The sequence below is a fragment of the Stenella coeruleoalba genome (assembly GCF_951394435.1).
Source record: "Stenella coeruleoalba genome assembly, chromosome: 1".
Lineage (NCBI taxonomy): Eukaryota > Metazoa > Chordata > Mammalia > Artiodactyla > Delphinidae > Stenella > Stenella coeruleoalba.
The window spans coordinates 43820899-43837882 of NC_137169.1; the positions used below are offsets into that span (position 1 = coordinate 43820899).

Consider the following 16984-nt stretch of genomic DNA (forward strand, 5'->3'; position numbering starts at 1 on the left):
TGCTCATTTTGTGTTTGGTTTGCTTTTCTTTTCCCTGTGTCTTAAGGTAGAAGTTTAGGTTATTGATTTGAGAGCTTCTTTTTTAAATATATGCAATTAGAGCTATAAATTTCCTTCAAGCACTGCTTTAGCTGCATCCTGTAAGTTTTTGTATGTTGTCTTTATTTTTCATTCATCTCAAATTATTTTCTGATTTTTCCCTTTTGATTTCTTCTTTGACCCACTGCGTTTTAAGGAATATATTGTTTAATTTCCAAATACTTTTGAATTTCCAGATTTCTTTGTTATTAATTTTTAAATTCATTTAACTGTACTTTGAGAACATACTTTATTTCAGTTTTAAAAAATTTATTGAGATTTGTTTTTTGGCCCAATATATGCTCTATTTTGGAGAATGTTCCAAGTGCATTTGAGAAGAATATATATTCTGCCATTATTGGGTGAGTTGTTCTGTAGATTTCTGTTAGATCTAGTTGGTTTATAATTGTTTTAATCTTCTATTTCACTGTCAATCTTTTGTAGTTTTTCTGTATAGAAAATAGTTTTTTAATCCTTCTGGTTATTCATGCTAAATAGGATATACATGTACTTTTAAAATACATTGTTGGGACTTCCCTGGTGGCATGTGGTTAAGAATCTGCCTGCCAATGAAGGGGACACGGGTTCGAGCCCTGGTCTGGGAAGATCCCACATGCCGCGGAACAACTAAGCCTGTGTGCCACAACTACTGAGCCCGTGCTCTAGAGCCCATGAGCCACAACTACTTAGCCTGCTTGCCACAACTACTGAAGCCTGCGTGCCTAGAGCCTGTGCTGTGCAACAAGAGAAAACACTGCAATGAGAAGCCCACGCACTGCAACGAAGAGCAGCCCCTGCTTGCTGCAACTAGAGAAAGCCCGTGTGCAGCAACAAAGACCCAATGCAGCCCCCCCAGCCTAAGAAAAAATACATGGTTAGATTTGATTTGCTAATATTTTGTTGAGTTTTTTTTGTTGTTGTTGAGGATTTTTGCATCTGTGTTCATGAGAGATATTGGTCTATAGTTTTCTTTCATAGTAGCTCTGTGGTTTGTTTCTTATTTTATTTTATTTTTTATTTATTTGGTTGCACCAGGTCTTAGTTGCGGCAGGCAGGCTCCTTAGTTGCGGCATGCAGGCTCCTTAGTCGTGGCTTGCAAACTCTTAGTTGCGGCATGCATATGGGATCTAGTCCCCTGACCAGGGATTGAACCCGGGCCCCCTGCATTGGGAGTATGGAGTCTTATCCACTGTTCCACCAGGAAAGTCCCAGGTGCTCTGTGGTTCTGGTGTTAGGGTAATGCTGGCCTCAAAGAATGAGTTAGGAGGTATCCACTGTGCTACTATGCTCTGAAAGAAATTGTAGAGAACTGGTACAATTTCTTCCTTAAATGTCTGGTAGAATTCACCAGTGAACCCATCCAGGTGCTTTTTGTTTTGGAAGGTTATTAATTATTGATTCAATTTCTTTAATAGATACAGATCCATTCACATTGTCTATTTCTTTTTGTGTGAGTTTTGGTAGATTGTGCCTTTCAAGGATTTGGTCCATTTAATTTAGGTTATCAAACTTGTGGGCATAGAGCTGTTCATAGTATTCCTTTCATATCCTTCTTTTAAAAAATTAATAAATTTATTTATTTTTGGCTGCATTGGGTCTTTGTTGCAGTGCACAGGCTTCTCATTGCGGAGGCGTCTCTTGCTGCGGAGCACAGGCTCCAAGCGTGCAGGCTTCAATAGCTGTGGCATGCAGGCTCAGTAGTTGTGGCTCATGGGCTCTAGAGTGCAGGCCCAGTAGTTGTGGTGCATGGGCTCAGTAGTTGAGGCATGTGGGCCCTAGAGTGCAGGCTTAGTAGTTGTGGTGCACAGGCTTAGCTGCTCTGCGGCATGTGGGATCTTCCCAGACCAGGGCTCGAACCCATGTCCCCTGCATTGGCCGGTGGCTTTTCAACCACTGCACCACCAGGGAAGCCCATCATATTCTTTTTTTTTTTTGTGGTACGCGGGCCTCTCACTGTTGTGGCCTCTCCCCTTGCAGAGCACAGGCTCTGGACAGGCAGGCTCAGCGGCCATGGCTCACGGGCCCAGCCGCTCCGTGGTATGTGGGGTCTTCCCGGACCAGGGCACGAACCCGTGTCCCCTGCATTGGCAGGCGGACGGACTCAAACCCACTGCGCCACCAGGGAAGCCCCATCATATCCTTTTAATGTCCATGAGATCTGTAGTGATGTCCTCTCTCTCATTTCTGATATTAGTAATTTGTCTCTTTATTTTAGTCTGGCTAGAGTCTTACTGATTTTATTGGTCTTGTCAAAGAACCAGTTTATGGTTTTATTGATTTTTTCCTTTATTGATCTGAGGTAACATTGGTTTATAACATTACTAGTTTTACACGTACAGAATATATTTCTACTTCTCTATAGAAATATGGTGTACCCACCACCAAAAATTTAGTTTCCTCTGTCACCATACAGTTGATCCCCTTTACCTGTTTTGCCCTCCCCTCCACTTCTTCCTGTCTGATAAACACTACTCTGTTTTTTCTATCTACATGTTTCTGTTTGCTTTAGTTTTTCTTATTTTGTTTGTTTATATTCCACATAAGAGTGAAATTGTATGGTATTTGTCTTTCTCTGTCTGACTAATTTCACTGAGCATAATACCGTCAAGGTCCATCCATGTTGTCAGAAATGCTAAGATTTCATTTTTTTTAATGGCTGAGTAGTATTCCATTGTACATATTCCACATCTTCTTTATCCATTCATCTGTTGATGGGCACTTAGATTGTTTCCATATCTTTGTTATTGTAAACAATGCTGCAGTGACCATAGGGGTGCATGTATCTTTTTGAATTAATGTTTTTGTATTCTTTGGATAACTACCCAGAAGTGGGATAGCTAGATTATATGGCAGCTCTATTTGTAATTTTGTGGGACTCTCCATACTGTTTTCCATAGTGACTGCACCAATCTACATTCCCACTAACAGTGTATGAGGGTTCCCACATCCTTGCCAGTACTTATTTCTTGCCATTTTGATAATAGGGTTTTTTTGGTACATCATTCATCCTCTTTATTTTTTTAATTTTCAAATTTGTATATAATTTTTAAAGATTATAGTCCATTTACAGTTATTACAGAATACTGGCTATATTTACTGTGTTGTACAGTACATCTTCGTAGCCTTTCTTACACCAGTAGTTTGTACTTCCCAGTCCCCTACCTCTATTATTGCCCACATACACACACTGGTAATCACTAGTTTGTTCTCTATATCTGTGTGTCTTCTTTTCTGTTATATTCACTAGTTTGTTGTATTTTTTTAAGCTCCACATATAAGTGATATCATACAGTATTTGTCTTTCTTTGTCTGACTTATTTCACTTAGCATCATGCTTTCTGAATCCATCCATGTTGCTGCAAATGGGCAAAGTTTGTTCTCTTTTATGGTTGAGTAGTAGTCAATTTTATATAAATATAAATATATAAAATATATAAATATAAAAATTATATATAAAAATGTAATATATAAATATAAATGTTGTATATACACACACACATACATATACACACCTTCTTTATCCATTCATCTTTATGTATGTTCCTGTTGCCATTTTCTTAATTATTTTGGGTTTGTTTTTGTAGGTCTTTTTCTCTTGTGTTTCCCACCTAGAGAAGTTCATTTAACATTTGTTGTAAGGCTGGTATCCATTCATCTGTTGATGGACACTTCGGTCGCTTCCATGTCTTTTTTAATTTTTTTTAAAATTTTATTTATTTACTTTTGGCTGCGTTGGGTGTTCGTTGTTGCGCGCGGGCTTTCTCTGGTTGCATAGAGCAGGAGCTACTCTTTGTTGCAGTGCATGGGCTTCCCATCGTGGTGGCTTCTCGTTGCGGAGCACAGGCTCTAGGCGCGTGGGCTTCAGTAGTTGTGGCTCGTGGTCTCTAGAGCGAAGACTCAGTCGTTGTGGTGCACGGGCTTAGTTGCTCCACAGCGTGTGAGATCTTCCTGGACCAGGGCTCGAACCCGTGTCCCCTGCATTGGCAGGCAGATTCTCCACCACTGCGCCACCAGGGAAGCCCTGCTTCTGTATCTTGGTAGTTGTAAATAACGCTGCTATGAACATTGGGATGTATGTATCTTTTCAGATTAGTGTTTTCATTTTTTCTTTGGATATATACCCAGGAGTGGAATTGATGGTCATATGGTAGTTCAGTTTTTTTGAGAAACCTCCATGATGTTTTCCCCAGTAGCTGTACCAATTTACATTCCCACCCAACAGCATATGAGGGTTCCCTTTTCTCCACATTCTCGCCAACATTTGTTATTTGTGTTCTTTTTGATGATAGCCATTCTGACAGGAATGAGGTGACATCTCATTGTGGTTTTGATTTGCATTTCCCTGGTGATTAGGGATGTTGAGCATCTTTTCATATGCCTGTTGGGCATATGCATGTCTTTGGAGAAATGTGTTTTCAGGTCTTTGCCCATTTTTAAATCGAGTTGTTTGTTTTTTTGATATTGAGTTGTATGAGCTGTTTATATGTGCATTGTGGATGGATGTTTTATTGGTTGTAGATTGAAGGGGAGAGACCACGGTAGTGTTTCACTCTGCCATGTTGCTGATGTTACTCCCTTTGCTCTAATTCTTATTTCTTTTCTTCTGCTTACTTTGAATTTAATTTGCTCTTCTTTTTCTAGTTTCCTAAAATGGGAACTTAGATTATTGATTTTAGATCTTTCTTTTCTAATATATGCATTCAGGGCTATAACTTTCCCTCTAAGCACTGCCTTTGCTGCATCCCATAGATTTTGATAAGTTGTGTTTTCATTTTCATTTAATTCAAAATATTTTTCAGTTTCTCTTCACATTTTTTCTTTGACTCATGTTATTTAGAAGTGTGTTGTTTAATCTCCATGTATTTGGGGATTTTCCAGTTATTTTCTTTTTTTTTAAAGAAACTGGTCATTTGTTTTGTAAAGTGTCCTACAATCTGGACTTTACCATTGTTTGACTGCAATGATTTGACATGTTTCTCTGATCCTTGTAATTCCTATAAATTGGAAATTAGAGGTAGAGGCTTGATCAGATTCAGGTTTGATGTTTGGTAGTGCCCTATACTTCTTAAGGGTGTGAATAAAGTCTGATTGCCTGGTTGTTTTTCACTTTTGGTGGCCATAGATGATTGTTACCTTCCTAGATTTATTAAATCATCAGGGGTTCTTGTATGTATGACAATGTTTATTACTCTCAACTTTCCTGGCTTAGAGTACTTTGTTTTTCTGTTTTTTAATTTTATCCTTGGTTACTATTCCACAGTTTCGTTTGTATGCCTCTGTTTCTCCATATATACGTTAAATGTTTTATGTTCCTCAAGTTTCTGTCTTGGGTACCCTTCTCACTTTGTACACTACCTGGGTAATTTTGTTTGATTTAGCTACCACTTCTACTTGAATTTCCCAGAGTTTCCAGTGCAGGTCTTTATTCTAAGCTCCAGAATCACATATCCAGGATGCCTCTTACATATCTTATAACTCTTCTCTGGGCTGCTGAATCATCATATTCTTTTGGTTTTCTTCTACCTCAGTGGCTGCTGCTTATCTGTCTGCTCATCTGGTAGTACAGAAAGGGTAAGAGTTCTGGCTTTGGTGCCAGACTCTTTGGGTTTGCCACCATTTCCATGGGCCAGTTACTTAAGTTCCTTATGCCTCATCTCATCTGTAAAGTATGACTAATAGTAATACATACTTCATTGGGTTTTATGAGGATTCAGGGAGTTAGTATATCTAAAATGTTCAGAACATTCCAAAATGGTTAGTTATTATCATGGCTATTATTCCTCATTCTGCTATTTGATCTTAAACATAGATGCTTTTTGGTACTTGGTCCTTGTTCCTCCTCTTCTTACATTCTCATGTCATCCATTCCCATGGTTTTAAATACTGTCTCTATGCTGATTAATTCCAAATGTTTATGCTTCAGTCTTTTAGATTTAAAATATGTAGAACTGAGAAGACCTCGGCTGATCTTATGGGAAGTCCTGAAGGTGGAATAACTACTCAGATCTGTGTTGCATTAGGGCGTGAGGGCTGGATCTTTATACCTCCCAACACAGTCTTGGGATATGGGTTTCCATGGGAAAGTGGTATGACCATGGGTGCAGCAGTTCTTTTCAGCTGATGCAGTCCCCATAGATGAGGGCTGTCAGGTGGTGGCATTCCCAGCAGCTCAAGTAGTAAGTCCTTTATCTCTAAATGCGATCTGGCGTCCCATCACGGCATCTGCTACACTGCCATTTCCTCCCATCTCAAAATCCTCCTAGTTGTTCAGTGACTTAGGAGTCATTTTTCATTCCTCCTCCCTCTACCCTTGATTCTGTTGACACATTTTCTGTCTTCAAAATACATATCTCAAACGTTCTTTTCCTCCTAGCCCCTGTCATTGACACCTTTCTCTTACTTCTCCCCTGGTCTCCCAAATGGTTTCCTTACCTCCAATTCTGCCCCTCGCCAAGCTCTGCCACACGGCAGAGAGCAGTCCTCTTATACCTTAATCAGATCTGTCTACACCTCTGTCACTCTTTAAAGGCTTCTCCTTGTACTTAGGATAAAATGCCAATTATTTACCCTGGCCTGTAAGGTCTGACTCTTGCCTCTGTCTCTAACCTGTCAGATGCTGGTATCCCGTTCACCAACTATGCTTCAGCCACACTGCTTTTCTCTCATTTCACAGAAAAAGCCAAGCTCTTTCCCATATCAGGTCTTTAGCTCCTCGTGTCTGGAATGACAGCTGCCTTTGCTTTTCATATCCTTTTGGTCTCAGCTTAAATGTCGCCTCCTCATACCTCACCGAGAAACAAGATTCTTGTCCTCCTCCTCCTTTTCCCCACCCCTGTATTATATTCTTGTCTTGTTTGTTTCCTTTAGAACACTGACTACATTTTTAATGTTAGTAGTATTCTGCTTGTTTTATATTCTTTTGTATCTGTGTTCTCCTTCTAGGATGTAAATAAACGCCAAGATGGCAGGAGCCATGTCTGTCTCATTCACCATCCTCAGCTTGTAGCATAGCACTTTGCATACCTTGAGCACTTGATATTTGTTGAATAAATGTAATAAGTTCCTTCTCAAAGCCTTGAATATTGGGGTCTCCTTTTTCCTATCTTAGTAGCACAGCCCAGCTCAAACTGGGAACTTGTGAACCATCTTATACACCTTTTTCCTCAATTCTTTCCCCTAGTCCATTCAGCTACCATGTTCTGTCAGTTTAAACTTTCATTTCTCATCATTAAAATCATTAATAATCTCTTGTCCCATCTCACTCCCATCAAATACCATCCTAATTCTTGTTACATTATCACATAATTGGTCTTTCTAAAAAAATAATTATGACCATTTTTTTTTGCTTAAAAATTTTGAGTTGTTCATTATTGTTTATAGGGTAAACGTCTGCGTTTCCTAGCTTTGTTTACGGGCCCCATCTGCCTTTTACCTCCCTCTCCACTTTCATTTCCAGCCATGCTTCCTCTTGTACGCTATGGGCCAGTAGCACTGATCTACTTAGGGTCATTCTGAAAAATCTGTTGTTCTGTGCCTCCATGTCTTTGGCGTGTTCTTCCACCTTCCACCTTCACCCTGGGAAACTGATATTCCATTCTTAAAAACCTTCCCCGATGTTAACCTCATTTGTATTAATTCAGTACCTGGTATGAATCACCATTGGATATAATACATTATTATAATAATTTATTTGCCTGACATGCTTCCTAGACTGAATTCTTTATGGTCACAGGTGTCTAATTACCTTGTGAGCCTATTACTTAACATGGGATCTCACACATAGAAGATGCTTAGTAAATCGTTCCTAAATGAAATCTAGTATAACCCACTCATTTTACAGATGAGGAAAATGAGGCCTAGAGAGGTAAGTGACTTACCAAAGGCTGTGCACCAATTTGGTTAAAAGTAGTCATTAGTGCTGTTTTCATATTATATACCCTATACTTACCTACCTCTTTTATTTTGTTCTTTTTTTTCTGTGAACAAGGTTGCTGTGGTTAAAACTGTGGGCTCTGGAGTCAAACTGGTTTTGATGCTTGATTCTGCCACACATTTTGACCTTGAGCAAGTTACTTAACCTCTTTAAGCTCGAGTTTCCTCGGCTATAAGATGGTAATAATCATAGTTCTTTTATGGTGTTATTGTAAAGAGTAAATGAGATGATTTGAGTAAAGGGTTTACAACAGTGCTTGGCACAGAGTAAGCAGTAAATGTAGGTCATTATTGTTGTTATTATTAGCATCTGTCAAAGTTCTTTGGCCATAACACCTCCTGGAAAAGGCATGAGATTTAGTTGTTATTACAAGCTGGTTCTGGTTCTCTTATAGGCAAGCTGACTGATAGAACGGCAAGCATTTTCCGAGGCAACCAAATGAAACTGAAGCTGGTCAGTATTCAGAAAGCTAAAATATCTACAGCTGCATTCATACAAGCCTTCTGCCATCACAGACTCATTGAACTGGATGCTACTGCAGTACACACTGACCTCTCAATTCCAGACATCCTAAGTGGACTCTGCAGCAATAGCTGGATCCAGCAAAACCTCCGATGTCTCCTGTTGGACTCAGCAAGCATCCCTCGCAATTCAAGACTGTTGTTCTTTGGTCAGCTCACCGGTCTTCGCATCTTAAGTGTTTTCAGTGTTTGTTTTCATAGTGAAGACCTGGCTAATGTTTCTCAGTTACCCAGACTGGAAAGCTTGGATATCTCTAATACTCTGGTCACTAACATCTCTGCACTCCTCACCTGTAAGGATCGACTCAGATCTCTCACAATGCACTATCTAAAATGCCTGACCATGACCAAACCACAGATTCTCGCAGTCATTAGAGAACTTAAATGTCTGCTTCACCTTGATATTTCTGATCACAGGCAACTCAAGTCAGATCTAGCTTTTCATTTGCTACAGCAGAAGGATATTCTGCCTAACATTGTGTCACTGGACATTTCTGGGGGCAGTTGCATCACTGATGAAGCTGTAGAACTGTTTATACAGCAGCGGCCTGCGATGCAATTTGTGGGATTATTGGCTACGGATGCTGGTTATTCTGAATTCTTTGCTACAGCGCAAGACTTGAGGGTTTGTTCTTTACTGAAATAAGTTTGTTTCATTTGTTCAAAACAGTTTTAAGTTTTTGTTGTATATCAGAATCTGTACTAGGCATTAGGGTTACAAAGACAGATTAAAAAATTCTTGAGGAGCTTAATTAAGAATTATTGCGTAGCTACTGTGTGGTAGGTTGTGAAAATATAACCTTAAACAAGATACAGTCCTAGCCTCCACGTCTTCGAGTCTGGTTTGATAATGATAAGCAGAGCCATTTATACATTACCTCTTACGTGCCAGATGTCATGCACATTGTTTTTTATGGATGAGGAAATGGAAGCTCAGGGAAGTTAAGCTACTTATCCACAGTCATAGAAGTATTAAATGATAGAGCTGAGACTTGTATCCTGGTCTTTGTGACTCTAAAACTAGTGTTTTCACCTCTAGTAACAGCTAAATATAATGAATAAGGCAGGTGATCAATATGCCTAACACCATTTTTGGTGAAGGCATGACGAAAAGCAATTTTTAAAAGAGTCTTAAGAAAAAAGCATTGAACACTGCTGGAATATGTTTATAGCCTCTCATGGTGCTGTTTTTAAAGCAGCATATATTTAAATATCTAGAATATTTCTCTTTTAAAACAGTGGCCTTCTACCTCAGCTGTACATTATAAACACTTTGGAAGCTTTAAAATGCACGGATGCTTGTGTCCCATTCCCCAGAGATTCTGATTTCATGGGTCTGGGACTTGTTCTGGGCATCAGGATTTTGAAAGCTTGCACGTAATTCTAGCGTGCAGCCGAGGTTCAGAACCACCACTTTAAAAGAACCCCTTTAAAAAAATAATTATACCGTATGTAATTTTTCCTAGGGTGAGAGAGAAAAGTGATTTACAGTCATTAGTTGTTTTCACAGTTTTATTCTTTTGATTTGAAAATAGCAATTGTTGTATTTTAAAGTCCTTTTAATTTTCTGGCTTGTTAATGAAGGTGGAAGCCATCAGTTACGTCATTAGGCTACAAATAGATAATTTGAACTTTCAAATTAAATGTGTATAGTAGAGATGTTTACCACAAATGAACACCTAGGCCAGTTTCAGATTAATGGCATTTAGTGTCACAATGATCAAAAGACCACAGTGATTTAAAAAAATAGATTTTAACACATCAACTCCTGATATATACAGTAATATTGGACAAGTGCTAGAATATTCTGTAGGCAGATTATGCATGTAGTTAAGATACTGTCAAAGTGGGTACACCAAAAGAAAATGAGAGAAGTCTTCTTTCAATAACCTTTATCTGGTATACATGTAAGTTTAGTTTATTTTGAAAATTTTAAATTATGCCTTATATACAGTGTTGGATATTGTGGGGATGGAGAGGAGAGACCATAATCTTCCTAGTACTAAGAAACTCTAAAGATCTTAATCTAGACTTACACGGAGTGTAAGGTATGGTAAGTTTAAAAGGTGTGTTTCAGAAAATCTTATATTTAAGAGAAACATGTATTGCTAGAATCAGATGCAAAATATACTAAGTATTTTTGTTTGGGTTAATCAAAAGTTTGCTTAAATTAAAATGGATAAAATTAAGTGTTAGTGAAAACCTAACAGAACAAGTATGTGTTATTTCCTGCACCCAGTGTTAGAGTGGGCAACGTGTACTTAATTGCTTTAAAATGGGTGGAAAGGGCACCCGCCATTAGTATTAAGAGCCATGTAACATTTTCATTTGCTAAGAAATCCTTGTTGATCCACTGGTGGGGCGTAGCAAGAATCCCTTTTGAGGATTGTTTTGTAATGACATCTATAGGAAGCCCTGGAGAGAGAGGGTGATGCAGCATCTATCTGGTCTTCCGCTTAGCCTTAGTATGGCTTATCCTTTGTTTCTCTTTCAGCTCTTACATCTGGATGATCACAAAACTTTAAAAAATTTTAGAATATATCCAGCGTTTAGATTCTTAATAATGTGTAGGTCGTTGGGCAGTTGATCTATGTATAGTACTTGAAAAATTATTTTTAAATAATTTTTAACTTTGCAGATCACTAACTTTAAATATTTTTCCAAATTTGTTTTTTCATATTTTATCTCTACATGCACGTGTACACACACGTGCACACACACACGCACAGAGTTTTTTTCTTGAGGGTAGGTTGCGTACATCATGCCCCTCTGCCCCTTAGCATACTTTAGTTTGTATATCCTAGAGCAAGGATAGTCTCCTGGACTCTTCCGGGAGCAAGGATAGTCTCAAGGATGACCACGGTGCAGCTATCAAATTTCAGGAAATTTAGCATTGATGCAATACTTTTATATAATCTACTATATATATTATCCCAGTAATGCCCTTTATAAAATATTTTTCCTTTTAGTCCAGGATTATTTTTGCATTCAGTTGTCATATTTCTTTATAATTTAAACTAGAAGAGTTCCTTAGTCCTTCCTGTCCTTTGTTACATTGATATTTTTGAAGAATACAGACCAGCATTGTTTCGTTGGCTTTTTTGAAGAATACTCCTCATTTTGGGTTAGTCTGATGCTTCCTCATAATTATATTCAGGTTCTCCCATCTCTGCCCGGAATACCACATAAGGGATGTTGTGTCCTTCTCAAGTATATTACAACATGAAGCACACAGTGCCCCTCATTAGTGAAGTTACTTTTCATCACTTGGTCAAAGTATTGTTCAGGTACTAGGTAAAATAGCCAGGTGCAGATAAAATATTATCTATATACTGTTGTATTGTTTCTACACTACATAGGTAATACTATTCCTCTTGAAACTAATAAGCAATATATAAGATTAGAAGACTATGCCAATATCCTGGTCCTCATCAAACTTTCTGATCTAGATACAGCATCCATTGATGTTTCTTACCTGAACCAATCTTTACTGCAGTGGTTGCAAAGTGGTGATTTTCCAACTCCAGCTCTCCTTTCTACATTTAGCAAGTCTAACGTATCCTTAATGTGGACTCATTGATTCCTGATGTTTTCAATGATTTATAGTTCATTACTCTTCTTAATTATTGTGATGCTCAATTTGTCACAGGTTGGCCAATGAGAGCTCCCGTGTCAGTTTTTACATGCCCCCATTTTTGTTGTTGTTATTATTTTGAGTACTTCTTTACTTTCTGGCAAACTAAGACGTTCTAGGCTTCTTATACTTCTCTGTTTTGGCCTTGGAATTAGACATTTCTCCCAGAAACCCTGGTTCCTTTTAGGAGGAAACCAATATTTGAGTACTAGATGTGTTTTTAAGCCCTTTCAGCAAACAGAGCCAAGAAATAGATGAAGTAAGTTTAAAAGTGATACTTCCAAATGACCATCCTCACACTGTTCTTTGCCCTTCCACATTCTGTATTTGTATCTCTCTTTCCCACAGTGATAACTTTGGCTCTCAAAAGCGTCAGCACATTTGCTTAATCCTACAACACATATAAAATAGTTTCAGAGTTGCTACACCTATACTACTTGTTTTTTTCTTTTACATTATTTATTTATTTATTCGGTTGCGCCGGGTCTTAGTTGCAGCAGGAGGGCTCCTTAGTTGCGGGTCTCCGGCTCCTTAGTTGTGGCATGGAACTCTTAGTTGAGGCATGCATGTGGGATCTAGTTCCCTGGCCAGGGATTGAACCCGGGCCCCCTGCATTGGAGCGCAGAGTCTTAAACACTGCGCCACCAGGGAAGTCCCACACCTATACTATGAAACACAAACCTACTAAAAAAAGTTGAAGATATGTTTGCAGTTCTTTCTTTTCCCTCTTGACTGAGAGTATCGTCAAAGTACTAAGCACATATATTTAGGTTTTAAAATTTCCTCTTCTTACACAATAGGTAGCATAGTATATGTACTCTACACTTTGCTTTTTTTACTAAGCAGTATGTCTTGGAAATCATCCTGTGTCAGTTCATGTTCCCGTTTTTTGGGAGGGGATGGTAAAATACATATAACATAAAATTTATCATTTTAATCTTTTTTAAGTGTATAGTTCAGTGGTTTTACATACATTCATAATTTTGTTCAACCGTCACCACCATTCATCTTCATAGCTCTTTTCATCTTGTAAGGCTGAAATTCTATACCCATTAAACAGTAACTCCCATTACCCCTTCTCCCTGGACCCTGACAACTCCCATTCTACTTTTGTCCCTATGAATTTGACTATTCTAACTACCTCATGTAAGTGGAATCACACAGTACTTGTCTTTTTGTGACTGGCTCATTTCACTTTGCATAGCGTCCTCAGGGTTCATCCGTGTTGTGGCATACTGCCTTTTTCAGGTTGAATAACATCCATTATGTGTTTACCACATTTTGCTTGTCTGTTTATTATCGATGAACACTTGGGTTGCTTCCATGTTTTGGCTGTGTTGGTAATTGTGAATAATGTTGTTACAAGCATGGGTATACAAATATCTCTGAGACCCTGCCTTTTTTTTTTTTTTTTTTGCTGTGCCACACAGCTTGAGGGATCTCAGTTCCAGGGATTGAACCTGGGCCACAGCAGTGAAAGCCCAGAATCCTAACCACTAGGCCACCAGGGAACTCCCAAGACCCTGCTTTTAATTCTTTTGGTATATGTCCTGAAGTGGAATTGCTAGATCTTATAGTAATTCTATTAATTTTTTGAGGAACTGCCATACTGTTTTCTACAGCAGCTGTACAATTTTACATTCCCACTAACAGTGCACAAATCTTCCGTTTTCTTCACATACTTGCCAACATATATTATTTTCTGTTTTTTAATTTTAAATTTTTTATTTTTTAAAGGTTAGCAGAGACATTAAAAAATTTTTTTAACATCTTTATTGGAGTATAATTGCTTTACAATGATGTGTTAGTTTCTTCTGTATAACAAAGTGAATCAGCTATATGTATACATATATCCCCATATTCCCTCCCTCTTGCGTCTCCCTCCCACCCTCCCTATCCCACCCCTCTAGGTGGACACAGAGCACCGAGCTGATCTCCCTGTGCTATGCGGCTGCTTCCCACTAGCTAGCTGTTTTACATTTGGCATATATGTCCATGCCACTCTCTCACTTCATCCCAGCGTACCCTTCCCCCTCCCTATGTCCTCAGGTCCATTCTCTACATCTGTGTCTTTATTCCTCCTGCCCCTAGGTTCTCCAGAACCGTTTTTTTTTTTTTTTTTTTAAGATTCCATATATATGTGTTAGCATACGGTATTTGTTTTTCTCTTTCTGACTTACCTCACTCAGTATGACAGAGTTTGGTCCATCTACCTCACTACAAATAACTCAATTTTATCGTTTCTTTTTATGGCTGAGTAATATTGCATTGTATATATGTGCCACGTCTTCTTTGTCCATTCATCTGTCTGGCTATTGTAAATAGCAGCAGAGACTTTAAAAAAATTTTTTTAAATTTATTTTTGGCTCGGTTGGGTCTTTGTTGCTGCACACAGGCTTTCTTTCTATTTGTGGCAAGCGGGGGGCTACTCTTTGTTGCGGTGCACAGGCTTCTCATTGCGGTGGCTTCTCTTGTTGTGGAGCACAGGCTCTAGACGTGTGGGCTTCAGTATTTGCAGCACGCAGGCTCAGTAATTGTGGCACGTGGTCCCTAGAGTGTATGGGCTTCAGTAGTTGTGTGTGGGCTCAGTAGTTGTGGCGTGTGGGCTCAGTAGTTGTGGCATGCGGGCTCTAGGGCACATGGACTTCAGTAGTTGTGGCTTGTGGGCTCTAGAGCATAGGCTCAGTAGTTTTGGCGCACGGACTTAGTTGCTCCATGGCTCGTGGGATCTTCTGAGACCAGGGATCAAACCCATGTCCCCTGCATTGGCAGGTGGATTCTTAACCACTGTGCCACCAGGGAAATCCCTGTTTTTAAATTTTTTAGTAGTAGCCATACTAATGGATGTGAGGTGGTATCTCATTGAAGTTTTTTTTCTTTTTACAGGGATAACCCTTTTAATTTTTATTTTATTTATTTTTTTGGCTGTACTGTGCGGCCTGTGGCATTTTAATTCCCTGACCAGGAATCGAACCGACACTTCTTGCATTGGAAGCACGGAGTCTTAACCACTGGGCCGCCAGAGAAATCCCTTGAAGTTTTGATTTGCATTTCCATACTGATCAGTGATACTGGGCGTCTTTTATAAGGAGCTTATTGACCATTGGTATGTCTTTGAAGAAACGTCTGATGAAGTCCTTTGCCAACTTTTAAATCAGGTTGCTTGGGGTTTTTTTTGTTGTTGTTGTTGAGTTATAGGAGTTCTTTATGTAGTCTGGATATTAATTCCTTATGATATATGATTTTCAAATATTTTCTCCCATTCTCTGGGTTGTCTTTTTTCATGAAGTTCAGTTTGTCTGCATTTCTTTTGTCTTGTTCCTTTGGTGTCATATCCAAGAAATCACTGCCAAGTATAATATTGTGAAGATTTTGCCCCATGTTTCCTTGTAAGAGTTTTATAGTTTTAGGTCATAAATTTAAGTCTTTGATCCATTTTGAGTTGATTTTTTTATTGTAAGATTTTTAAAAACTATTAATTTAAAAAAAAATTTGGCTGTATTGGGTCTTTGTTGTTGCTGCTTGTGGGCTTTCTCTAGTTGTGGCGAGTGGGGGCTACTCTTCATTGCGGTGCATGGGCTTCTCATTGAGGTGGCTTCTCTTGTTGCGAAGCACGGGCTCTAGGTGTGCGGGCTTCAATAGTTGTGGCACGTGGGCTCAGTAGTTGTGGCTCGTGGGCTCTAGAGCACAGGCTCAGTAGTTGTGGCACATGGGTTTAGTTGCTCCGTGGCACGTGGGATCTTCCCGGACCAGGGCTCAAACCCGTGTCCCCTGCATTGGCAGGTGGATTCTTAACCACTGCGCCACCAGGGAAGCCCCAGGGACTGTGTCTTTTGATTTTTCTTCTTTTTCCTTTTGAATGGACTATGCTTTCCTATTTTTTAATATGCTTTATGATTTGTTTTTGTTGTTGTTGAAAACTGGACATTTGAAACTAATAATATGGAAACTCTGGAAATCAGGTTTTTTTCCTTTCCTGGGTTTTGATGCTTTTGTTATTGTTTTTGTATTTTGGGTCTGTGTTGAGGATCAGCCTGAAGTATAAACTTTAAGGTCTTTTTAGGTCTTTTTTGAGCCTTTTCCTGGGCATGTGCAGTCACTTTGGAATTTCCTTTGTATATGCAGTTGTTTTGAATGTCATAGTCATTAATGTCTCCTAAAAGGGGAAAAAGAAAACAATGAAGGGGCAGCCCTTTAAATCCCCTGGAAGTCACTTTAGCTGTGGGAGAGGGGCTTTGAACAGTTGGTGGGGTGGGGGTGCAACAACAGTGGCTGCTCACCTCTTTGTACCTGTTATCAGAAGCAGCAAGCAGTGATCAGAGCACGGATCCCTGATATTTGGAGGGCAGGGTCCGTTTTCCCACATGGGCTCTCACAAGCTAAGTGCAGGGAGCTCTAGGAGCATGTGCTGGTGGCTGGGGGGTAGGTTGGGGCATGGACAGCAGTTATTGTGGTAAGAGCTGAAATTTATGGAATTGAACCACAATTTACTGTCCATACTTCCTCTAGAAGTTGCAAGCATGGATATAAACTCCTTTGTTTACTTTTTTTTTCCTTATTTCTTGAAAATGCTTGTCCACTGTTACATTGCTTTGTGTGTTGCTTGTTAAGTCTGATGACAGTCTAATTCTCTAATTTGTTTGATCTTTTTATGTGAAGGCCCTGAAGATTTTTTTCTTTATCTTTAAATTTAATCCTTATATTGTGCTATGTCTCAGACTTGATCTGGGTCAGTTTTCCCAGGTAGCTGGTAGATTATTTCAGTGTATTGATTTAGGTCTTTTTTTTATTTCTGGAAAGTTTTTCTTGGTAGTAGTT

General features: G+C 39.1%; 1 protein-coding gene across 1 annotated transcript in view; it reads left to right on the plus strand.

Annotated features, from left to right (window-relative positions):
- Positions 1–16984, plus strand: part of ZYG11A (zyg-11 family member A, cell cycle regulator) — a gene marked incomplete at its 3' end in the record, with an annotated part of 56209 nt that overhangs the window by 18519 nt on the left and 20706 nt on the right. The window contains exon 3 of the mRNA XM_079933807.1: positions 8406–9157. Within this exon, the coding sequence (XP_079789933.1) occupies positions 8406–9157 (752 nt within the window). The remainder of the gene's footprint in view (positions 1–8405; positions 9158–16984) is intronic.